Raw genomic sequence first — 26,078 nt, 5'->3', positions numbered from 1 at the left:
TTTACTATTAATCATTTCTCAATCTAATTTAGGTACATAGCGCTTGCCTGTCTGAAAGTAGTATCTTTAAGAAGGAAAAGTTATGTAAGGCGTTCGTTTGTTGGTAACTTTTAGTTTAGTTATCTCGGTTTGATCAAACCTAAACCTGTATGCCAAGCTCGAATTTATTGTGTAAACTTTAGTAAAGGTCCATTTGCTGTAGCTTTTAAAAATTACTAAGATAGTGATGAAATGGGAAATAGGCACACGTAATGAGGTCCCGTATTATTTAGTGCAGTGTTCGCTATGATTGCTAGTCTTGGTAACCGTCTATTAGGCCGAACCGTTATCTCAAGTTCTACTGGAGTGCCTGCGGGCTAGTTAACTAGTGTTTGCGCAATGTTACCGATAGTGTTATTTAAAACGTTACATTTATATTGCCATTTGCCACTGCACACCGTCCAATGTCCATGATTCTCTTTCCAATCTTCAATTTCCCTCCGTTTGCGTAATATTTATTACTCGGTTAATGTATTTTATTTCCGTTTAAAAATACAAAATGAATTGTAAAAAACAATTCTGTATTTTATATTCCGTTGAATATTGTACACACTACACCGAGAAACTACTTTTAGTTTCCAGTTTTGCTGTAACATTAGAGCGATATAAAATTATAAAAGAATCGAAGATAGGAAGGACTAGGAAGGCTAGTGCTCCGATTAAAACAATGTAATGCAATTGGCTATAGGTCATAACTATATAGAGAAACTCGCAATCAATTGAGCACTTTTTCAAGCAATTGCTTTCGATTTCAACCTTCGCCAAATAAGTCATTGTGTTAGGGAACGGCACCACCAGACCTTCACACGTGCTCTTCCTGTTATTGATACGCCTCGAGCGCCATTGTTGAACACACTAACGTGAGAGATGAGCTGTTGAATAATCGCTATTGCAAAATTTAACACGCGAGCCTTTATTGTGCTTCTTTTGTTGCTATTGACGTTAGCCAGACTATTAAAGAGAAATTGACTAAAGTTATTCAAGGTGCAGCGACCCTGTGTTACGGGACATAGCACGTGACATTTGCAGCAAGACGATGTAATGTAAAGCCCCCTTTCCAGGTTGGGCTACGATGGATGGCTAAGATTGCCGCGATGATACCTTGTCAAGCACTATAAAATTACTCCTGCGCAACTAGCCTGGTTTCAATGAAACCGGCCACCGTCACCGAAACCGGTGTGGGAGTTATTATTATTATTGTCAAGCTAGCAGTAAGCAATTGTAACTACACTTTCGGAACCGCTGGAATTGGTCCTTCATGAATCATGGGCTAAGATGGAAAGCTTAGAAATAGGGATGAGAGAGAGACGATATGATCAGAGTTCAAACTGGATATTACTACTACTGGATGAGACGCTTAAACATCTCAATGTCAAGGATCATCTATCTAAAGTATTATAGAGTAACCTGGAATAATTCTTTAACTATTTAAACGTATTGAAATTTTAATAGCGATCCTAAATTCTGCAATGCAAAGCCCTCTCGTTATGTTGGACAGTTCGTCTTCGTAAAGGCAAGGTGAAATACGAGGACTAGTACGAGGACTAGTTAATATATTTCTTGTGTTAAATGGTCGGGTGAGCGCAATGGTATCCCGTTATATTGGGTATCACGATCGGGCTTATTGGAAAGTGAATAGCTCGGGCCGTGGTCGGTGGCCGGGCTCGGTGGCCGGGCTCGGGCACGTCTGCGTGGGTTTCCTGCTAGATAAAAAGCGCAGGCGATAGCAATTCCGATGCCCATTCGAACCGCTTTGCTCATTATAAGATATTGCGGATATAATCCTATTAGAGATGAACGAGATGTGGCAAATTGAATTACGCGGATAGCGACGTGTAAATTCAATTTATTGATTCTTCGTGTTTTCATGTTACATTTATATATTATTGTAAATAATATAAAGTATGTATTTAGATGGAACTCATTATCTAAATACATACTTTCCTTAAAATCATTAAAACCTAAATAAAAATATCCTTTAGATTCGTAAATTGAAATGGCCAGACAGTAGGTAGGTCAGTCATATACCAACTTGACTACTTAAACTTGATTTACTTACATTAGGGCGTTGCAAATAATACAGACTAAACAGAATGGAATTAATATAATTAAAGATTGCTCACCGTGTCTAATTGGTGAATCGCTAGAATTTATGTCACTTGTAAAAGCAATTTTGAATTGTAGGTGAGCTAATAAAAACTCGTCAAGCGCAACTCCTAAACGTTAGCCCGTTCTGTACACAAAAGACACTATAAATTGAGATTTAGTTCGTGACTCTGCATTTCTATCTGTAGCTTCCTAGTAACAAATTTACCGTTCAACATTCTTTGCAGTTGATGTGAATTGTGAATGTGTGTTTTCATTTGGCAATGTATATAGCCATGAACCCAATATGATTTTGAATCTCATGCTGCCGAAATTGTGATCATTGACATTGCTGTCACTATTGAAGATAACTGTAGCCTGATCATCACTAGAATGTTACCTATCACCTGATAAGCTTAATTCTTGTTTAAATAGATTGGATGTCATTAGAGCCAGCTACTGTAGGGTATTAAAACGGCCATTAAACCTGGTAAAGGCACTCAGTAATTTGCAATTCCATATACCTACAACTACATGCTTATTATTCTGTCCTCAGTAAAAATTTCATTCATTTCAATATCTTTAACAAGCGTTCAATGACATCCTATTCATAGATCATTTTCTATGTCTTCCTATTGTCTAATTATAATTTCCTATTGTGTACCTACCATTCAAAGTAGTAGTTTTTAAATTTAAATATGCGCAAGGCCTCAACAATTTCTGACTTATCGGTCAGTTTTGTCGAAATATTTGGCTATCATTTCCCCAAATTTAAAACACACGATATCGAGAAAATACATGAAATAATACGAGGTCTTTATCCAAATAATTGGCCAATTCTCTATTCAAGTGATGTTCAAAATGAATATTGAAGGCACGTCGTCTAAAGCATTGTAACGGTTGCGTGTTCAATACATTCACAAGTTTACGAATACTTTGCGTGTAGCCCTGGTCTGTTAATGGTCAAGTGACATAGATCTTTAACACACTTTACCCGCCTGTATCAGTTACAAGGCGAAGTGACATATAAGCGCATTTGATACGTCCACACTTCACCCGGATCTGGTGGTTAGCAATCCGCAAGTTCAAGAAGTAATCTATTTAAATTAATTTGGAACAGAACAATCTCATTTGCGGCAGTTCTTTTTCACAAAAATCTGATAGCAAAGTCTTGTACTTTTCTGTTTTCTCCTGATTTCCAAATCCTTATGTAACAATGGACCATACAACAGAGTATTAACATATCATTGTAACTTGTATGTAACGCTCGTTTGGTGAAACAACATATTTTCTACTGTATGTTATTTCATCCAAACCAGGCCACCATCCACTTACTATTCACATAGTCACGCTCTATAATTCCATATTGTACGCAGGAATTTTTAATTTGCATATAATGATTTGCGGTGGTCGATTTTGAGCGGACGTCGGACGCGTTACCGTCAACGAGATGTAGGAAGAGTTACGTGTGCGGTGTGTTAAATAATGATATCGACGATTGTTAGGACGGTAGGAAGAGACAGGTGTGCGCAGGCGCAGGCCGAGATCCATGGTGCCGGCACTTTCACTCTCGTCGGTGCGGCTGAGGCCGATGTAAACGCCGCAGTGCCGCCGCGACGCTGCGCCAGTCGCACCGCTCGCACCACGATATTTGCACAGTGCACGCGCCCGTGGCCAACTGTCCACCGATATCGGTATCGCCTATCGGTCAGATTTCTATCTAGTCACTTGATCTGTGGTCTCCACCCATGTGTGAAGTTTGACCGCCCTCTATTATTCGGGTTCGGTTTAATTTAAAAATATTTTTTTATTGATTTCCAAAAACTCAATAAGTATTTATAAACAATCAAATCTGTAACTATCCCGCAAATCTCCCATTTCAAAGCAAGACATAAATTACAACCCAAACTGGTGATTAGTGATAAGTGAATGGAAATTATGACATGTGATGCATAACGTTAATCGTTATTTACATTAATTTCGTGCAAAGTGTAAATTCGTGAATAATGGAATGGTCTGTTAATTGAGGAGCTGCTTGATTGGAGTCCCAGACTGTGAGCATAATAACATGACACCATAGGATTTGCTATTTCGGTCGTGGATTACAGTGTCAAGGTTGTCAACATTGATGGGCCAGATGTCGGTTTATGGGAGAGATGCGCGGTGCGCAGACGAAGCTCGGTGCGACGTTTACTGTAAATAAATAATGACCTAATTGTACCTTACGTCTTCGCTATTTCGGTGCATGTGTGATATGACTTCCAATCTGTCCAAAGTAAACGGGCACTTCATCGATATTCAGCGGAGAAAACTGGTCGTCGCAGCGTCTACTTTCATAGTTTTCTACAGGGCACTCCCTTTCTCTACAAACACTGGACGGTAATTCGAGTCTAGTACTGCATGTGTGACAACATATTATTGAAAAACTTTCGAATGTACTCGCCTAGCAGCATGACATAGAATCACGATGTACTGCCCTACGATGCCTTACTACGACGAGAGTTTTATCAACGAGGATAATTTGAATCAAAAAAGAAACAAACGAAGCTATCGGGTCTACAAAAATGGGTTGGCGCCGATGTGCTACTTCGATGCCAACGAGAGGCTCCAAGCTTTGGAGGAGAGACCGACTTCTGTTATTAAAAGGAACTTGAGGAACATCAAGCAGCGGGGTCAACGCTACAGAGTGGAGCCCGTAGCAACAGCGCAGTCGGGATCCGTCGTCAAGAAAGGAACCCCGGACATATTTTCTTACAACTATCCGCGCATTAGCGTCTTCGATCCCAATAAGCTCTACGATATACAGAACAATAATATTCCGCAGTTATCGTCGTGTAAGAGCTTCGACAACTTGACGCTGAAAAAGGAGAGGAAGTTTACGAAAAACATATTGAAAAACGGCATCAGTCTGCAGAATTTGAGCAGGGATGACAGTGTCAAACACTACGTGTCTCCCGCCGCGGACGAAGGAATAAACTACAGGAAAGCAGACGTGAGGAATTCCTATTCTGTATCCGATGCTCGACGCCGTCCTATTCAAAGACGTATTTCCCGAAGCACCGCTGCACCAGGAGTCGGAATTTATAGGAAAATAAACGGAGACAGCAGCGCTGATAAAAAACTACACGGTACAAACGTTATTTTGTATTATTTTTTTAAACTAGAAACATTTTTATTGCAGAAATCTGACTTTGCTAGATGCCACAGACATAACGTGATTTTGGAGACATTGAATATTATGTTTTTATTGAGTAAGATTGTCATGATAATAATTTATTTTAATCAAACTATACGTTCTTCGTACTGCAATGATAACGTGAAGTCTCCATCAGATTTTGGCAACTGGCAAGTACAGTTAAACGTAATGACAATCATTATAAATATGGACCACCAATCATCATTACAATCGATCCGTCAGAAAATAATTTTACCGAGTGATTGTTACATAGTCATCACTCAACACTATAAAATTACATTGATGGATTAATTGTGCTTTGGTAATTTTCAGTTCTTTGTGCTCCAAAAATGATATTATTATGGCCGGTTTACATTAATCCAATTCTGCGCTTGATTGCTGATACTCAGAATTGAAAAAGTAATACAGAAAACTTATAATTTACTTCAAGTAGGTATTTCTAAAGAAATAATGTACTTGGTTCAACCTCTGGATAATAAGTTTCGTCCTTGTTTTTCGATGTAGATATAGATGTTACCACTTACCGCTAATATTTCCTATTACTAGTAGAAATTGATCACATTCTAAAATAGAGCTCTAGGAAAGTCTCAAATGTTCATGTCCTCCATGTATAATGTAAGAATTTTCCAGTAAAGTACTTAATTTTAATAAAATGAATTCAGGTGCTTCTATGTAGCTCTTTCCGTGTTCGTGTTTGTTTTGTAAAGTTGATAATGACCTTTTTAAATTTTATCTTCAATGCTAATATGTCACCGTGCATTTTTTATCGCTTAACCTAGCTCGTAACCTTCTATAAATTGAGTTTTAAGGTTCCACCTTCATTCCTCCAACTTCACCTGAAGTTTGTTAGGGACTTCAAATCACTTCTAAAGCAAAACTTCTATGTATTTTTGGCCACTTTTAGAGTTTCTTAACAATGGCCACTCAAAAGTGAAGTTTGTATTATGCTAGTATGCAATTTTTAACAAATAATCTGCATAGCTAGCACGCCGTTGCCCAGTCGATTCTTCGGAAGATAGTAATGGCAGTTTCTTTCCTATGTCTACATATCTTTTTCCTGAGCATGGCGCCACCCGTCGACTTGAGTTTCAGTGGACAAAGACAAGAAACTCTTTCCATAGCAACCGTCAAAAAAAATGTCAAAAAAAAATTGCCGTTGCTATAGCAACGGCAATTATTTTTTTGACATTTAGGTTATTGATTCTTTTTTTTTATTATGGCACTTCGGCTATAAAACCATGACCAGTGTCGATTAAATGGCGGCAAATTAAAAAAATCGACGTGTAGTAACCCTGTCTATAGCCGGAATTATAGTTTTGATCTACGAAATACGAATAATAAAAACTAAGGAACTTTATCATTCGTAGTTTGTAGATCAAAACTATAATTCCGGCTATAGACAGGGTTGCTATACATCGATTTTTTTAATTTGCCGCCAATGGTTTTATAGCCAAGTGCCGTAATAAAAATAAAAAAAGAATCAAGAAACTAAATGTCAAAAACGGTTCGTCATGCTTGACTTATAGATATACGTAGTATCCCTAACGGCCGTTCCCAATATTTGATCTATCTCTGGTTTTGCCTTACTAGAGATAGGAATAGCTCACATTAGACATATTATGTCAATTGTGAGCTATTCCTATCTCTAGTAGGGCAAAACCAGAGATAGATCAAATATTGGACACGGCCGTTAGTAGTCTGTGTTATAGATTTTCAAAAGCTGAAGATATCGAGATACGAAAGAAACTTTTTCTCCAATATTTTTCCGGTAAAACTGTCAAAATTTAGTTTCTTTCGTTTGTCTACGTGCTAGCTATGCTGTAGCGAAGTCAAGGGACAAGGTAAAAACCAGGGGTATTTTTTTTTAAATGCCCGGGTAACTAATCTAACTATAGGTCTACCAGAATCTGATGGCAAAAAGTGAGAAAATAAATTGACTCTAGCAATACCGGGGTAATTGGAATAAAACTTTTTGATCCTTTTTTTCCTTAAAGCGGCATATTCTGTGTGTGAAACATGCAAATATAAAAATTTATCCAATAATCAAGGATATTTTTTGATAATCTGCCATCAAAATTTGCCATCAGATTCTGGTAGACCTATTAGATGCCTGCAACGCCGTTGCTCCGAAATTCGTTAATCGCATGGGAACCTCACATATTTTGAGGAGAAAAGGGATCCTAGAGATATATGATTATACAAGCTTTTGCCCGCGGCTTCGCTCGCGTTAAGAAGTATTATTATATACACACTTTCATCCCCTATTTGAAACCCTTGGGGTTGGAATTTATCAAAATCCTTTCTTAGCGGATGCCTACGTCATAGAGGCAACAGACAGACACACTTTTGCGTTTATAATATTAGTAGATAATATGGATGGCAAAATTTAGACGCGGTTTATCTTAGCCTTAGTTTTACTTTGTAGCATCAAACTAGTTGCTCTAGAGTCTAGACTCTAGCGCTACATTGTACAAGAATTTATCCTGCTTCATACAAGCAGCGTGCTTTCGCATATTTTATTGAACATTTCCTCCAATGATGTTGGTATTCTATGGCTGCGGCTTTGTATTTACGTTGATAACTAGTAAACATCTATTGAGGTTTTATATCCTTCCTGTAAACGTGTATCGGGATTCCTACCACGATTCTAATATTATGTATTTAATCCCAAGCAATAACCATACTACAGGTGATGCAGTCCAGACCTCTTCATATTAGCAAATTATCATGGACCAACGACCAATATAGGCAATTACGAATATATGTAGACTAGAAGGTAATATTTATCTATGATTGCCCATCATGACGTCGATGTTCAGGCTATAGATAGCTTCGTAAATCGTAAATCATAGTTATTTGTAATGGTCCAACGTTGAATGGGTTTTAAAGGGATTACGCAAAGGGCGCTACTAGAACATGCAGTACTAAATAATCCGACCAAAATAGTTAAAAAAATCACTGAAGATAAGATTGCAAAAAAATGATAATGGGCGAATAGCCAAAAAACATAAGATAGCAAAAAAAAAGGATATGGGCGAAAAGCCCATAGACGGCCCCAAATTACATAATAATTTAAAAAAATCCGACCAAAAGCCGACATGTTTTCCGAATGTTGACAGAAACGTTGTCAAGCGTCGAATAAAGCTTTTCTTTTTGTTTACAGTCTATGCTAGTGCTGCCTCTAGCGCGAACACATTGCAGTAATATTATGTCCTATTACAAATTCTGCCGTTTAACGTTTGTTACACTTATATGAGAAAAAGTTTAGCTCAGCCTGAATATCGTCGTCATGATGGGCAATCATAGATAAATATTACCCTCGAGTCTACATATTCGTAATTGCTTGTATTGGTCGTTGGTCCATAATAATTTGCTAACATGAAGAGGTCTGGACTGCATCACCTGTAATATGGTTATACTACACTAATATGGACCCAGACTGGATCGAAACTTTAAAAACATTGATGTTGGATTAAATAGCATAATCGTGGTACTACAAAGTTCGACAGATATTGTATAATAAGGCGCAATAGGCGCGGGAAATTATCCATTGTCTATTGTTGCTTCAAATCGGTAATGTTAAGGACTTCGAAGGGTTAGATAAAGAGGCTTGTTGAACATTATTAAGAATGATATTTATGTTCACGTTTGATGTAATTGCTCCCGATTATCACTTAGCTTATGCTGCACTTCCAAAGAAGGAGGTTTATATTCCTCGACATTTGGTTTTTTCGCAATTGACAGTCGAAATTAACGATTTCGAATGGAATGGAAAAGGCGTTAAAAACAATGTTCAGTTTAAGAAATAAGAGTACCTAATAAGTTAGTAGCAGAAGCGAAATGTCACAAGGTCATGATGTGAAATGAAATATCATTTTGGTTGACTGGATTTATTATGCTAACGATATAATCATTCATCGTTTACTGTTTTTATTGCCTGTTAAGGCCAATTACTCTCAGTCGATTTCAGCTTCAGTTAATGTTGCATGCACCCAAAAAGGCAAAAACCTAAATATCAAATGTGTAAATCCAGCCGTACTGAAATGGTGTCATAAAGGAACTTACTTAACACCGAGGTCTGTATCAAGACTTAACACCATCACGAAATGTGCTAAAGGTATTATTACTTAACCACAAACTAATACGACAATACAATATACCATATTTGTCTATCATTAGAAATTCATCATTGGATTATCCGTTCTGGTCATTAATTGTTTTCGATCAATTTGACTTACTTAATTTAGAGTTGTGCTTATTGGTTACGTAATAAACATTCTTGTGAATAGATCTCTTCATTATTACTTACAAAAACGCGATTAAAAATTTCCTTACGTCATAATCATAAAATAAAACTGGAATACAAATTACAATAGATTTTCCTGTTCTAGGTCCCAACTCCAAGTAGGGATAAAGTTACTGCATCATAAATACATTTTTATGCGGTATAGGCTGTCGTCCCATTATGGAGTGAGCCTTAGCGTTTGTTTGTAATGTGTATGACGCACTCGGTCTCAGGAAGCGGGCATGACCCGTCGTCCGGCGTCCACGGAGTAGTGTCCTCAGCGGCGTTCTGTCAGTCGCCGGCCTCGCGAGTCGCGCCCCAATGTCGCCACCGCGGTTATTTATAAACTAAAGCGTCATATACGATGCTCTAATGGCCTAGGGCGTATCTAGCGTTGTTTTCGTGTGTCCCTGTGTTGATATTTTGATAATACCTGGCGTGGAAGTGTAAATGCTGGTTGCGACACAAGGAAAATCTATTAGTGTTCTAGCTCTGCCTATATCTGTGGTTACTGGGAACGGTACGTGACTATTTTATATCATAGTGATACTGTTGTTTACTATAACTATTAACAAACTATGTGAACGCTCGATTTCATCGCTGTAAATTGTAAGCATGTAATGACCATTTTTGATAGGTGGGACGACCCAACTGTGACATCACTACGATATAGTCTGAAAGGAAATGTAAATAAATGATATGAATGTATAGTTTATGCAGTTCAAACTATAGTATTAAAAGCTTGCTTGAATAGCTACCTAAGGTACTTATCAAATTATTATCACCTATTTAATGGCGTTGTGATCAATGAAGCTAATAATGCGGAAATCACACTGCTTATGTCGTCAATCATTGTTTTTAATTTATACAACGCACGTGCTCAGATGTTATATTACATTGCTTTGTTATAAAAAATCCGAATATCAGCCGGACAGAAATGACGCCGTTATCTTCTGAACGACCATTATTGGGTCAAAGTTCCCTCCATTGAGTCACGAGTGGTGCTCAGCTTTTTCATAAAAATATTTTAGACGGCACTTGACCTATATCTATATAATTTTATGGAAATAGCGAAATTATTTATATCGTATACGAAAATTTATGTTTAAGTTTGCTTACCGTAGATTTCATCGCAATCATCTCTGTTATAAAATATAGGTCTTTTGTTTCTTCCTTGTGGTACTCCTCAGTACCTAGTAGTTTGCGATTATATTTTTATTTTTTAATAAAGTAAAAAATACAAGCCAATCATGCACGGATGATCTCATTACATTTTAATATTTTAATAAAGTAATCAAGCTAACATTGGACGGTGACAATGATTCACAATACATATTTGTCATTCTCAACATCGTATCCACTCGGCCCACTATAGCCTGCGAGACCCTGGGATCGTAAACAAGGTACGATCGGACGAGTTAATGGAGGTCACATTATAATTATTCAAATATTTCAATGAAAATCGTGCACGATATCAATGTAAAGGATGTAATCAATGTTAATCTTCGTTTAAGTATGTTATGAGTTGCCGTTCATCTTGCTATTCAAATCGAGCATCATCAATTTGAGGTCATTTGTAAAATCATCTCGTGTGTTTGACTTTGACCTATTTTGTATACGTTATTAATAGCAAACCCATTATGAGCTAATTTAGCAGCTGACACGGTAGTCAATATCAGATATTTATTATTTCTACGTATAAGTTGAACATACGTCCCCTTTAGACCGGTCGCGTTGGAATTTTATACTGACTGCTCAAGAACTGCTCGAGTGGTCTGGGTATGGTGGATATGAATTTAGTATGGAAACTGCAGATCGCCGTGCGGCAACCGCAATTTGCAGTCGGTTTCGACTGCAAGTGTATGTACTATGTACAATGGTTCCAGCTACGTAATTGTAAAGAATTTTAAATGTAAGCCGTCATAATTTTCATACAAATAATTTTCTGTATCGTTACTATTACTATAACTTGAGGAAAGTTTACTCTTCTGATCTCCATTCTTCAAGGTAACTAGGTACTACCTACAATCTACATGTGCATTATTATTATCCTCATGTAAAACTCTGACGTTTAAAGATATTATTTATTTCATTACACAAAACAAACTGTTTACAACCGTTAATTAACTAGGTGTAATACATTTACTTTGAAATGTGAATACGAGACGTTAACGCTCGTATGGAATTAAGTGTCAATTATCATTTTGGGTCACTTGTGTCAGTGGTCGCGTTTGAGATTACCTTATGGCCATCCCCTGAGCAAACGACCTCAACATACATTTGCCGCGTTGCCGAGATCGCGCCAAAATCCTATTTTTTTACTTATCTTAGTTCAAAATCGACCTAAAAAATTCAGACGTCCAGTATGTAGTTAATGAAATTGTCGATCTATTGGTGTGTATTTCAAATAACCGTAATTTGTAAATAAGTACTAGGGAGATACTGAATGTATGCTTGAATTTAAATAAATTGGTATTACTTTGGAAGCTGATATCATGAGAATTTAAAAAACAAAAATAGGAAATTAATAACTATGAAAGGATAACGTTCCTTATACTAAAAATATACTAAAGATTATTACTGTATTTTTATTATAATTTTGTAGCTTTCAAATTATGAGTTAATCTTCTTCTTATGTACAGTGTGTTAATGTAAACACCGTTATCCTTGAAAAAAAAATGCCGTCTTCATACCCATACGAATGCCCGGATCGGCATGAAGACGGATTTTTTTGAGTTCCCAGCATTGTTCTCATAGAAAAAGTTGTTCATTTTGACAGGCTCATATTTTGATGGTTTGAAGGATAACGGTGTTTACACTAACATCTATATATATAAAAATGGATTTTCAAATGTGTTAGTCGCGCTAAAACTCGAAAACGGCTAAACGGATTGGGCTAATTTTAGTCTTAAAACATTCGTAGGAGTCCAGGGAAGGTTTTAAAATGACATGAAGTTCACCGGGACAGCTAGTCTTGTATAAAATTCTCGTGTCACAGTTTAGTTACCGTACTCCTCCAAAACGGCTTTACTGATTTTCACCAAATTTTATATGCATATTCAGTAGGTCTGAGAATCGGCTACTTGCTACTTTTTATATTGATAAGTTCATTTGTTGAATAAATAATAGTAAATTATTACAACTCGAGACGGCGACCATTTTTTGTGCGACGGGATAGTGATGGACGTTGCCATGGTGACATACTTATTTAATATTTAGTCACTTCAATAAAATAATATGGGCGATATATTTTTTATAATAAAATATCACTGGCCGAAATACTTTAGATGGCAAAACAATGTTTGCCGGGACAGCTAGTAAGGCTCTAAAAACAGTAGATTACGGCATCTCCGTAGGGGGAGCGTCTTAATGTGTGTTACCTTGTGGGATCGAGGAATGAGTGGGCACAGGTAGATGACCTGATGTATTTTTAAACTTTGAAAAGGTAATCATGGAATATTTGGGTAGGGTTTCGACCCAGGTGTCTCATAAATTAATTTGAAACATGATCTTTACGATGATTTAAGAGATGTATCTAAAATTTGTTTTAAGTCCTAATTTACTCTTCTAGTGACAATCAGTCTAAATGTAGTTTTCATCCAAACAGGTGGCTCATTGTCGCAGTATATTTGCTTTAATTTTCTTAGTCCACATCTAATCTCCCTTCCTGGATACAAGGGAGCTTTTCCTATTTGAGGATCATTGAGAGGTTTATTAAGGTACAAGTGGGTAACGGATTACTTATAGCTGCGGCAAACGAGATAATATATAGTAAGCAACACGAAGCTTCACGTCGTTCGCTACAAACTTGTAGGACCTAGCCTGGCCCCTTAGACAAAGTCCCTTTCGATAGAAACGATGACAAAATTCGTTATCAAAATGTATGCGGTTTGACGTAAGTCATCGCTAAATGACATTTTGCTTCCGAAGACTAATGTCAAATCCCATACATTATGATAACGAATTTCGTCATCGTTTTTAACGAAAGGGACTTTGTCTAAGGGGTCTGTACTTTTAGTTATCAGACTTGGCAAATCTTCGGAGGGTATCTTATGTTCTTGGCCATCCTGTTTATGATATTTCTTTCTTTATTTACAGACAACGAGTGTGAGGTCGGGTCGGGTCACCGAGGGTCGCTGCGCGGCGCCAACAAGCTAGCGCGGCGCGCGCGCTCCTTCAAGGACGATCTACTGGAGCGCATATCCAACATGCGCTCGCCGGCGCAGCCTTCGCATCCGCCACATCTTTCCTCCAACCTCAGGTAAGTTACCTTACATAATGCAAACTCTAAGGACAAACCAGTAAATCGTGGAGTAGTAAATGTAAGGTTTTCGTAAATAATCACCTTGAGGTAAGCAGTTATTGGCATAATAAGTAACTCTATCTGGTAGCCATGAGTCCCTCTGAAGTACAGAGATAGATACCGCATGTCGGTCCATTTGTATGAAAACGAGCGTGTCACTTTTTTCCTACCTACTGTGACGTACCGATGATAAGAAACGTGTCCATTATCTGGGACAGCGTTTCTGTTTGAATTTCTGCAGATCAATACGGCACTTTTAGGCATTTAGGCATTATTAAAATTCCGATTGACGTCCAATTCCGTTAGCAGACTAAAGAACAGACTTTCGAAAGACGAGCATTGCTACTCATTTGGGAACGCGATATGGCACTCGAAGTACATACACATGCGGTATCTATCTTGATCTAAGTCTTGCTCTGAAGTCTGAAGGGAGAAAACTTGTACCTGCTGTGATATTTTTGCAGTGGCAGGCGTTTTGCTCTCGTGCTCTACTTTTGGGTACTCTACATTCCTCAAGTCGTGTTACTGCTGAATATGTAACTATAAACCACGCAGACCTATTACCTAAAGCCCGTGAAATCTTAAGCCACGAACATTTCGCAGCAATCGCCATTCGCCAATAAGTTCTGCTCTAGATTGCAAAATTCAAACAAACATACGTCTATGTCTGTTTTTTTTTCTTTTGGTTATTTAGAGTTTCACGTATAATCTTATTCAATAGGTATACAACTTACAATAATATTATGTAGATATACTCCTTTCCTTTTTATTTCAAAAAATATATTTAAGATTTTACGAGTTCACTTTTTATCGCTCGTATCAGTAGAACAGTTAAAAAGACATTAGTGTAAAACTAGAAGAAATAATTGCGTAAGAAATTCTAACATTCTTAAAATAAACAAGTTTCAAATTACTTACTAAATACGCTTACGTGCTACCTAAATAGCTCGTTAGTGTATAAATTGTAACATAAATTAAGTTAATTAAATAATTCACTTGTCAGGGACATTCAGAGAATTCTGCACCTACATATTTCACACATTCTCTTAGGTATAATCTTGAATTCAGCAGGCAGAAATTTAGCATGACCAATGACCATAGTAGAGATCTGAAAGAAAAGAAATACTGGCCGAATTGAGGGACAAAATATTTTTTTAAGTATTATCACTTTGTATTTAAAAGAAGTCTGTCAAACTTTTCCTTCGTGGCAAGAATCCCTTTCTTTGGTAGCAATGCTAAAGTAAAGCTACACAATTTATATAGATGTTATTGACTGTACCTACACTGTACAATGTCTAATGTGCAATAAGAAAACAGTAATTAGGAACTCACAACAAAAATTGTACCAGAAGTGCTTTCCTTTGATTGTCTTTAAAATTAATATATATACAGTGTATTTAATAGACAGGTATAAAAGGAATCATGTTTTATAACAACAACTAGACGTTCCGCGCGGCTTCGCCAGCGTAAATTAGATATTTCAGAGACAAATTAGTTCACAAAAAATAGCCTATGATCCTTCACGTGGTCTACTTCTTATGTGACCCATATAACAGAAAAATTGCTCTAGTAGTTCGTGAGATAAGCCCTTTCAAATAATTTCTCCCGTTTTTTCCACATTTTCCTCTATTTCTTCGCCCCTATCTTAGCGTGATAAAATATAGCCTATAGCCTTTCTCGATAAATGGACTATCTAACACTGAAATAATTTTTCAAATCGGACCAGTAGTTCCTGAGATTATAGCGCGTTCAAATAAGCCCTTTCAAACAATTTCCCCCCGTTTTTCCCCCTTTTTTTCTCTATTTCTTTGCTCCTGTTAGTCTTAGCGCGATAAAATATAGCCTTATAGCCTTCCTCGATAAATGGACTATCTAACACTGAAATAATTTTTCAAATCGGACCAGTAGTTCCTGAGATTAGAGCGTTGAAACAAACAAACTAACAAACTCTTGCGCTTTATAACATTAGTATAGATAATATTATTATGTTCCAAAATAAATTAATTGTATGTGCTTACCGCCCATGTAAGTGTACGTAACGCTACTTCTCTACAATTACAATGTTCAGACTTAGAGTATGAAATTAAATCAATTAAATATAATTCGTTAAACACACTTTCTCAAAACATTTTTGTAAGATTATAGTTATTTCGTATATTTGCCTTTCACTGTATTTAATGTTTTATGAAACACCTTGAAGTTTTTGTTAAGTTGGTAACCCAGAAGATGCAATACACATTTAGTTTGCTTTGTTATTTTTAGCACGTTTAATTGTTGTTAAATTATCCTTTTCCCCATTTGGGTCATAAACAGTAATTAATTTAGAACAAATCGTGTTTTCCTGATTATATTAGGTTTATTTGTTATCATTCAACAGTAATTTTCATGTAAAGTACAGCAACTTTAACTAGTAAATCTTCAAATAATATAAAGCACCTATACGTACATTGACCTCGGCTTAATTGAATCCAACAATCCAAATAACATTTAAAGCTTAAACGAAATAAGAAGCACAAACAATTAGTTGTGTTATAATCACATACTTTAAATGTACATTATGAATTATGATAAAAACATACAATTTCAACCAACTCTACCTGTGTGCGCGTAGGTACTGGAAATGTATTATATTATATTAGTACATAATTAGAAATTTGGGAGTGTACTATCGAGGAAATTGATTCCTAGGCAGTTGACGGACCTACGTCATTAGGTCGGATCATGTCTGTGAGCTTGGTTTGACGTAACGCGACCAAACTACGTAGGTCGCCCATCTGTCTATGAATCAACTTCTCTCATAGTACCTTAATATAATAATTGGGTAGTAATTACTAATTGGGGACAGCTAGTTAAAATCACATCAAATTAATGATAAAAATATTATTATACTGCATGTGTTTGAACGTCAAATTTTTTTTTAGTCCTTACTCCTTTACCTGTAAGTACTTTATTAATGATTCATTCAATATCTATCTATTTATACCAGAAGTCATTCTTCGCGCCTGGTCTGCTTTCCAAGAATAGGTAGCAAAGCATATTAATCATGTATTATTAAAATAGACACTGACTTGGCTAGTAATAGTAAAGTTTATGATCTGCATACCATACAGACAACTCATCTAGAAAATTGACATACTTTTGATTTGCCACGTCTTAGGTGCAAATATTATAATCAGGGAAATTTTGTTTGTGTGCATTAAATGGACTCAAAAGCAACTTAATGTTACAAAGAGAAAATTTTTGTTTTAATATGACGTTCGTTGCACGATGTCCTTCTTAAACGGAATTAAAACTGCACCGATTTTGATAAAATTAGACAAACAGTGTCGTAGGGCGATGCGGATTTGGGCCTTTCGAATGTGTGAATGGCAAATGAGTTATTAATATTTGTTTGGCACAAACTTCATTTGTAGTATATGAAATAGTGTATAAAATGAAGCCCGCAAGTGCTCTTAGAATTTTTCCATTTTCCTTATAATTTCGCTATATATCGTACCTTTGCGCATGTACGATATATCTTTATAATATAGAGATCGTCATAGAGTTTGTCAACATTAGACCCACAGTACGCGTGACTAACATTGGCATATAATATTTTACAGTTTTACTACACCTGTAGTACAACAAAGATGCTATTTCAGTGTTGCTATGTAAAGGAATTTGTCATATCAACGTCATCTTATCTCCGTGTGTACACGGTAAATAAATGTACACGCCAACTATTGTTTCTTATCTAAATTGATAATGATATTCCATGCATAAGTACAATCTTGGAGGCGATCCAAGATAGACGGATATAATACGAATATAGTGATATTGTTTTGGGGAAATTACAAAACGACTTTTAACCTTTGTTTGGAATTTTGTGTTGACACATTAGTGCAGTGATTATTGTGAGTCAGAGCGGTGGTCTGTAATGACTCTGTTCGCTAAAATTTCATTAATGTTAGCGCAATGACTTATTTAATATTCTTTAAAACAGATTTTCATAGTTCTGGAAAGTTATAGTGATGTGCTAGTGCTGGAATAGTGTTGTGCAAGTGTTAGAATAGTTTTCTGCTGGAAGTTTAAGTGTTGTGCCCATCTTTGGAACTATGTCGAGCGCAGTTCGATCACCCGTTGGGATGTGGTTCCACAGACGAACAAATAAACTACACCGTCTCAAAACTAATGGAAACCGGTACATACGCTTACTAAGATTAACTGCCGCAGTCAGAGACATTTAATTATGGTTAAACTTGAATAGGCTATGTATGGGTAACGTGACATCTACGTTTTGTTAAAGCGGGACATCTACGGATCCCAAATTATGTAATTTAATTTTATTATTTATTATGAAAGTATAGAGGTAAAAAAATAATAATTATTGAATATTTTGTGAATATTTAAAGTGCTTATTCTGTTATATTTCAATATCTACCATTATTGATATCGAGCAAAATATGGCAAAATAATCACGTTTGTTTTATGAGAGCGCGTTACTTCCAGGCAATACACAGGCATTTTAAACTAAAAATACTTTTAAATTTTTGTTTGGCCTGTTTGTAAAAGCGGGACAATTTCGGCCTTGCGGGGGACACCGGGGTTCGGGGCAGACTGCCTGAAAGCGGGACTGTCCCGCCCAAAGCGGAACGTATGGTCACGTTATGTATTACAAGTACAGTCATTTTGGGTAACTTTGAATTGCAGTTTAACTTTGAACAATACAATAATCTATTGTTCAAAGTTAAGCCGCAATTCAAAGTTACCCAAAATGAGCGTAACTAATTATTAATCGTGTCAGAGTGCGGCAGTTAAAATCCATATTCCTCAAACTTTTGGTCTTCTTTCAAAACCAAATATTGTCTCAAGGTCGCTAAGTTTTATCAGTTATCACGTTTTAATAAACAAAGCTGACTATAATATTTAGAACCAGATGACGTCCGCAACTCCGTTGCGCCAAAAACCGTTTACCGCGCGGGAGCCGTACACTTTTCCTGCATAAAAAGTATCCTTTATCCTTTCCCGGGGCTTAAAGTACCTGCATGCCAAATTTCAGCAAAATCGCTTGAGCTGTTTGGGCGTGAAGAGGTTACAGACAGACAGACACACTTTCGCATTTCAAATATTAGTATATAGTAGATATGGATTAGGGAATGCAAATCTCGCGAGATTGGGGCTCAAGCGAGATCCCGCGAGTTTATGAATACAATACCGCGAGTCCACGCCAATTTCGAGATCTCGCGAGATTAGCAGTTTGGTGGGTTTTTTGCAAATAATCACAATATTTGAATAAATTACGAAAAAGCAGTAATAAATATTATAAGTTTTATAAGATAAACATTCATTTTTACGATTTTTTCAATAGAATTTTATGCATCAAACAAGCCGGCGTCCACGATAACGTGACGTCCAGAATTATAAAAGCGCACTAACAAACACAAATCTTTTAGTAATAAAATAGTTCTTTTATAACTAACAAAACAAGGAGAAGTCAAAATTCAGGACCTAGTTGAGAATTACAGAGCGCAGTTGCCTAGGCCAGCTCCTCTTTGCTTTGACTCCGTGATCGCAACTCCGTCCGTGTCAGTCCGCGCTTCAAATAAGACGTTTTTATGCTCAGGTGCAATCTCGTCAAACTCGCGAGATCTTGCCTTTTTTTCGTCCGAGATCAATCTCGCTAAAAAAGGCCGAGATCTAACAACGGCCGACAACGAGATCTCGCGAGAACGAGATTGCATTCCCTAATATGGATACTGTATTCTGTTTATACAATAACATAAAATGTCAGTGCTATTGTATTATTACTCCTTACGCCTCCGTGGTCTAGTGGTATGGAGCGTGGCTCTTGACTCGGAGGTCGTGGGATCGATTCCCGCGTTGGAACATGTCATTTCCTAGTTTGGTTAGGACAAAGTAGGCTGATCAACTGATTGTCTGACAAGTAAGATGATCCATGCGTCGGATGGGCATGTAAAAAGTCGGTCCTGCGCCTGATCTCTCGCCGGTCGTGTCGGTCGTCCGTCCCACTGGGTTATGAGAGTAAAGGAATAGAGAGTGCTCTTGTGTACTGCGCACACACTTGGGCACTATAAAGTTACTCCTGCGTAACTAGCCTGGTTTCAATTATACCGGCCACCGTCACCGAAAACGGTGTGGGAGCTATTATTATTATTACTCCTTATCATTACCACAGAATATCTAGTCTTAATCACTATGTCAACATTTGTTTTTGTTTTGATTCGACTGACCTGAAAATCACGTTTTTGTGAATAATTTAAAATTTCCGATACAATTTGATGAATCAATAATAATATTTAACCAATTTTATGTTATCATAATATTATACTATCGTGGTTTCTTTTTCGTCTAGTATTTTAAAATTATGTAAGAATTTGCGTGTTCATTTTAAATGTTAATCTGTGCTTATATCTGTGTTAAATAATAAGTAAAAGTAGACCGATGATATTAAAGTTTTAACTTTTAATTATTATGTCACGAAATATCTAAAAAGTAAAATTTCACATTTAAATTTGATAAGGATCATAATAAGGTACAAATTACACATTAGTTTAAAATTATAACCATTCTATTATTTAATAATTTCAAAGAACTTAATTAAAATAATGGAAAACACAAATACTCAGAATTTTTAAAGCCATCCTTATAGTATTATACATTTTAAATTTTAAAGCTTACATAAATCCATCTCTGAGGCAAAAAATAAAAACATTGAATTTTTTATTTTGAACCATCTATGGGAAAATGGCTTAACTTAGCTAACACTAGTACCACAGTGTAATAAAGATAAGTTCCATAGACTGTGCTAGTATACTACATGATTCAGAATACTTCTTTGAGACGAATTATCATACTCCAAGAGCGAGTGTTCCGCAGACTTACAATAAAGTATTATTATATTGAAAATGGCAGACATACTGCGATCACGTTTTGAAAGTCAATATTTTTTTACTTTAAATTTCTATGCCATTGCATCAATGGCAGTCGGCAAATGAAACAGTGTACCTGGCTTTGCTACTTTACTGTCTGCGGAACTCTCGCTCCCAGTCTATTACTGAATTTACTGAATAATTATGATTATTATTCCTTAATTGTTAATACATAACTTGTATAACGCTCATTAGTAATACGAACCGGGACTTTGAAAATCAAATATAGCTTGGCTTTGTTATTTGCTCGGTGGCATACAAAGTAGGTTCTTTCGCAATTGAACATTCCAGCAATGCCATGTTAACACTTTTTTTTAATAGCATAAGTTGTATAACAACAATCGCTGTTTTATCTTTATACTAGCTATTTGACCGAGCTTTGCTCGGTATTCGATAAAACACGAATAAAATGTCATTTTCTAAAAATGATTCCTAGCTAGATCGATTAATCGCCCCCGAAACCCCCTATATACTAAATTTCATGAAAATAGTTGGAGCCGATTCCGAGATTCCAATTATATAATAATAATAATAATATAATATCTATGGACGCTTCACACCACGTCAGTCTGGCCCCGTGCTAAGTACCTAAAGGACTTGTGTTACAGGTACCAGACAACGGAAATGTATTTAATACTTTTTATACTATACATATATTTAAGATTTTTATTATATCATACACATATTTAATACACATCCAGACCCGGGAACTTTGAAAACTCTTTGTTCCGTCGGCGGGATTTGAACCCGCGACCTCCGGCTTGAGCTACCGACGCGCTCACCACTGAGCCACAGAGGTCGTTATTTAGTTATATATAAGTATATATACTATATATAATTGGAATTCGAATATATATATATATATATATATATATATATATATATATATATATATATATATATATATATACAAAAGTGAAAAAAAAAATTGGTCTTTCAGCACTGCTACTTTCACAGTGAACTCTTTACAAGGAACACGTACACACACACCCTAAAGTATTATCACTTGTTTTTGTTACACCCTGTATACAAGAATAGCTCGTTTAAAGATATAAGATGAGATTAGTCAAATATTATGAAAATTTATTTAATGCCATCATTTTAAATAAGTATATTTCCTTTGACCTTAATATATATTGCTAGGGTCATTAACTCATTAGGCAAGTTTTTATATGAACATAAAATTTTAATTACTCTTTTTTTAGCTAATTTTCTTTCGTGTGTCGTTATAGGCTATAGCTGCCGTATAGGTAAGCCTTTTCTAACTAAAGGTTAGTTATTATAATGCGGCTAGAAAAATCATTCTCGCTTTCTATGTAAATGTGCTATCAAATCTGCATGCAAATTTTCGTTTTCCATTGGCGAAAAAAGCCTACATTTTACGCAACATTAGCTTTTTAATTTTACATAATACGCCTATTTCCTATCATTAATTGAAGACATATTCAAATTGTATACAAATATCACGAATTCCTATAATATCTCGTTTGTATGACGATGATTTGATAAAACTGCCATTACATAACACGGTAGAATGTGGATTATGTAAAGAAATGCCATTCGCTCTAACAATATTTTGGTTTATATTTTCTAAACTGACTAAAAAAACATAATAAGCGTAAATCGGAAAGTTGCATTGCCGTAACAGTTATAAAGTTTTATTGTTTCCATGACCAGCTTAGCCCGTTTTTAGGATATCGACTGTGGCAATATTATTTTTTGTTTCACCACTAAATTCATGTACCTCTACAAAGGGGCGTCTTTCTGTTATAATTCAAAGTTTTTGGTTACCTTGAAAGTATATTACATGGTATGCAATGTACTTCGTCTTCATATATTTTTATCGTGGTCTACTTTCTTTTGTTTACATTTTTGCTTCTCAATCATCGATCTATCTATAGAGTAAGTCGGTCATGGCTTAGATGTCAGAGTAGTCTGAACGACGCATTAGATTAGATATAAGACTAAACATAGGCAATCACACCAGACATTATAGTTTGCCGTAACTTTAATATTTTGTTTATATCCAATTTAATCTCACCAGAGCAATGAATTTGACCAAAATTACGTGGTATTTGTGTCGTGTAAAGTGGTAGCATTATAGTGTTCTACAGTCTACTTCACATTTGTCATTGCATAAATATCAAGGTAGATTGAACATACCAAAAGATGTAAGCCCACCCGCAACCTACAACTTCCTCAAACATTATGATCATCTGTTATGTTGATATATTAATTACGTGTTATGTATATGTTATGTAATGTCGCAGGTCGCACTCGCCTCTCAGCCCGAAGCCTCGCAGCATGGGCGTGAAACCAGTTACGGCGGAGGACGGTGAAATCACACCAGCCAAAGAACTCGAACGGCTAGTCAAAGAGGTATGTGTACACTGCAGTGCCAATATTTGTTCTAGTGTTTTCTAATTTAATGAAAGTTAATTTGTTCAGAAAGTTTTGGCTCTGCTTACTCGTAGTTCGTACTCAGATATGTTGGGAAATTAAAGCTTTTGCCTTCACACCACGTCGGCCTGGCCTCGTGCTAAGTTCTCGAAGTACTCATGTTACGGCAACCATCAACGAAAACATATTTAATACTTAAATATTAAGCTCAAATATTCTTATTATATTGTGTTTTATCCACATCCAATTTTCCCTCGCGGGATTCGTATCCGAATCGAACTTTCAGACATCAAACAAAGAGGTCATCAGCAGTGGTCTTTGCTCTGCCTACTCAGACTTGTAGTAAAATAAAGGAATAGATCCGTGCTTTACGTAATAACACCATGAAGATATTAACACCATAATGATAAGTGATGAATTATGATCACTTACTTAGCTTCGGTTCTCATAAGTTTTTTGTAGACTAACTGGCATCATAATGACTCATGATTGACTCGTTATTCTTATAAAGACGAGATTAATACTGGATGTTGATTAGTTCATAATTAAGTCTGCACCTAGATTTTCGATCTAGATGAGTCATAGATATTATAAATAGATATTAATATTATGTAAATGTTAATTAATATTTAATTTCGCAGGTCACATTTGGACTAAAACATTTCTCAGATGTCATCACAAAACGCAAACTGGAAATGTTGCCCGACAACGGTACTATTGTATTCGAGTCGATTGCTAATATACACAAAGGTAAACGTTAAATTGAAAATATACAATATGTTAGTGTGAAAGGAGAAGCTTTTCTATGGTCATATTATTAAATGAATTACCTAAAAGATTTTTAGTTTGACCAAATATACAGTGTGTTCTTCCACTAAAGTGTGTTACTGTAAACACCGTTATCCCTGAAACCATCAAATGAGCCCGTCAAAATGAACAACTTTTCTATGAGAACAATACTGGGAACTCAAAAAAATCCGTCTTCATACCCATATTTCTTTTTTCATTTCCCGTCAAAATGAACAACTTTTCTATCAGAACAATACTGGGAACTCAAAAAAATCCGTCTTCATACCTATATTTCTTTTTTTATTTTGACGGGCTCATTTGATGGTTTCAAGGATAACGGTGTTTACAGTAACACACTTTAGTGGAAGAACACACTGTATATTTGGTCAAACTAAAAATCTTTTAGGTAATTCATTTAATAATATGACCATAGAAAAGCTTCTCCTTTCAGAGAAGATCTAAATTCTAAAGCAAAAGCTGACTTTCTTCTTTCTACCCTTTAAATCTCGAAAGATGTATCATGCAAACGCCGTTTATATCAGATGTATAAGTCCAAAATATAATCTATAACATATCAGTAATTATTTTTCCCTCATTTTATTCACACACTTATTGATACCTTTTATAAACATACCAGTATCCATTTCAGCAATAAAACCCTACTGCAGTAGATCGCCGCCCCTACTGAACGCTGTCAAGAGGTTATGCACAGCGCTAGCGATGCTCATACGTCTGTGCGACGAGGTGACGGTGGTGACGTTGCGAGCCGACGCCGAGGACTCCAAGCCGGACGACATACCGGCGCTGTCGCCGGAGAACGTCAGCTCTGTCGTCAAGGTATATTGAGTCAGTCAGTCGGAGGTCATACCTAATGTGACAATACATTTTAATGGTATCTATTTAAAAAAAGCGTGACATAGGGGGAGGGGTTTTAAAAAAAATCTGTATTTTGTGTCGCAATACGTAGATTTGGCCCTTTTGCCCTCATATAGCAAATCCTTGACTACCGACGAAACATGCCTGTAAATAGTATAAATCAGTTTTCAGCTCCAGCACTGACCTTGTGTTTGCTACTTTCAAGGGGCTGACTGACGCCGTCAACGACGTGGCGGCTCTGGCGCAGCAGTACATGACCAGGCCGGCGCTGTCGCCCCGACCAGCGCTGGTGTCCCCCCGAGCGTCCACGCAGAGGAATTCTTTACCTGGTAAGTTTTATTTGAGGGCGACTATAAGTACGATCGATACACAGGTGTAACAAAACAAAGTGATAATATTTTAGCATGTGTTCAATGTGAAAGTAGCAGCGCCGAAAGAGCATTTTTTTGTGATTTTTAGAGTTTGGCCATTTGTATGGCCTGCTGGTTTCACAGTGAACTGTATACAGGGAACTCATACACACCCTAAAGTATTATCACTTGGTTTTGTTACAGTCATTTACATTTCACATGTGCCTATAAACTAGAAATAACAATTTATAGATTTCCTGATATATCCTGTATACATCAGGAAATCTGATTATACACAATTCATGTTTAAATAGGACGTAATATTATACTGTCGAATATGACGTAATATTATACTATGTATTAATATGATTAGGTTAGTAAATCTATTTCTCTTTGCAGACATCCCGCTGACACCCAAGGAGCGGTCGCTGCTGACGGGCGAGGGGGGCGGGACTGACGGCGGCGTGCGCGCTTCCCACTCCAGCGAGTCCGTGCTCGACGCGCCAGACTCGCCGCCGCCCAAACCCGCCAGGCCTATACAGTGAGTTAACATGATTTTTTTAACAGGGGAAAGTACCTATCGTTGGCAGTCAGCCTACTATTATTGACACCTCAGATTTTTGTTTGCAAATACTACGAATCTCAACACTAGGACTTAGGGCGTTCGATGCGTTGAGCGTGTGCCCGGCGCGGCTGCCCGGCGCGGCCGCCCGCACCGGGCACACGCACGACCGTCGCGGGCGGCCGCGACGGTCACCCGTCTCTCGCAGAGGCCAGTATAATTTCGATCGCGCGGGTGTACAGTCGATACCTATGGATTTTTTAT

At 36.7% G+C, this 26,078-nt stretch overlaps 1 protein-coding gene across 1 annotated transcript in view; it reads left to right on the top strand.

Moving 5' to 3' along the window:
- The first annotated feature begins 3,741 nt into the window (after positions 1 to 3,741).
- Positions 3,742 to 26,078, top strand: part of LOC121729786 (guanine nucleotide-releasing factor 2) — a 44,544-nt gene continuing 22,207 nt past the window's right edge. The window contains 7 exon segments of the mRNA XM_042118409.1: positions 3,742 to 5,252; positions 13,704 to 13,866; positions 23,108 to 23,216; positions 23,879 to 23,987; positions 24,676 to 24,863; positions 25,108 to 25,231; positions 25,652 to 25,793. Coding sequence (XP_041974343.1) covers positions 4,592 to 5,252; positions 13,704 to 13,866; positions 23,108 to 23,216; positions 23,879 to 23,987; positions 24,676 to 24,863; positions 25,108 to 25,231; positions 25,652 to 25,793 — 1,496 coding nt within the window. The 5' untranslated portion in view covers positions 3,742 to 4,591.

The sequence above is a fragment of the Aricia agestis genome, chromosome 8 (assembly GCF_905147365.1).
Source record: "Aricia agestis chromosome 8, ilAriAges1.1, whole genome shotgun sequence".
Lineage (NCBI taxonomy): Eukaryota > Metazoa > Arthropoda > Insecta > Lepidoptera > Lycaenidae > Aricia > Aricia agestis.
This window is presented reverse-complemented; position numbering and strand designations above follow the sequence as displayed.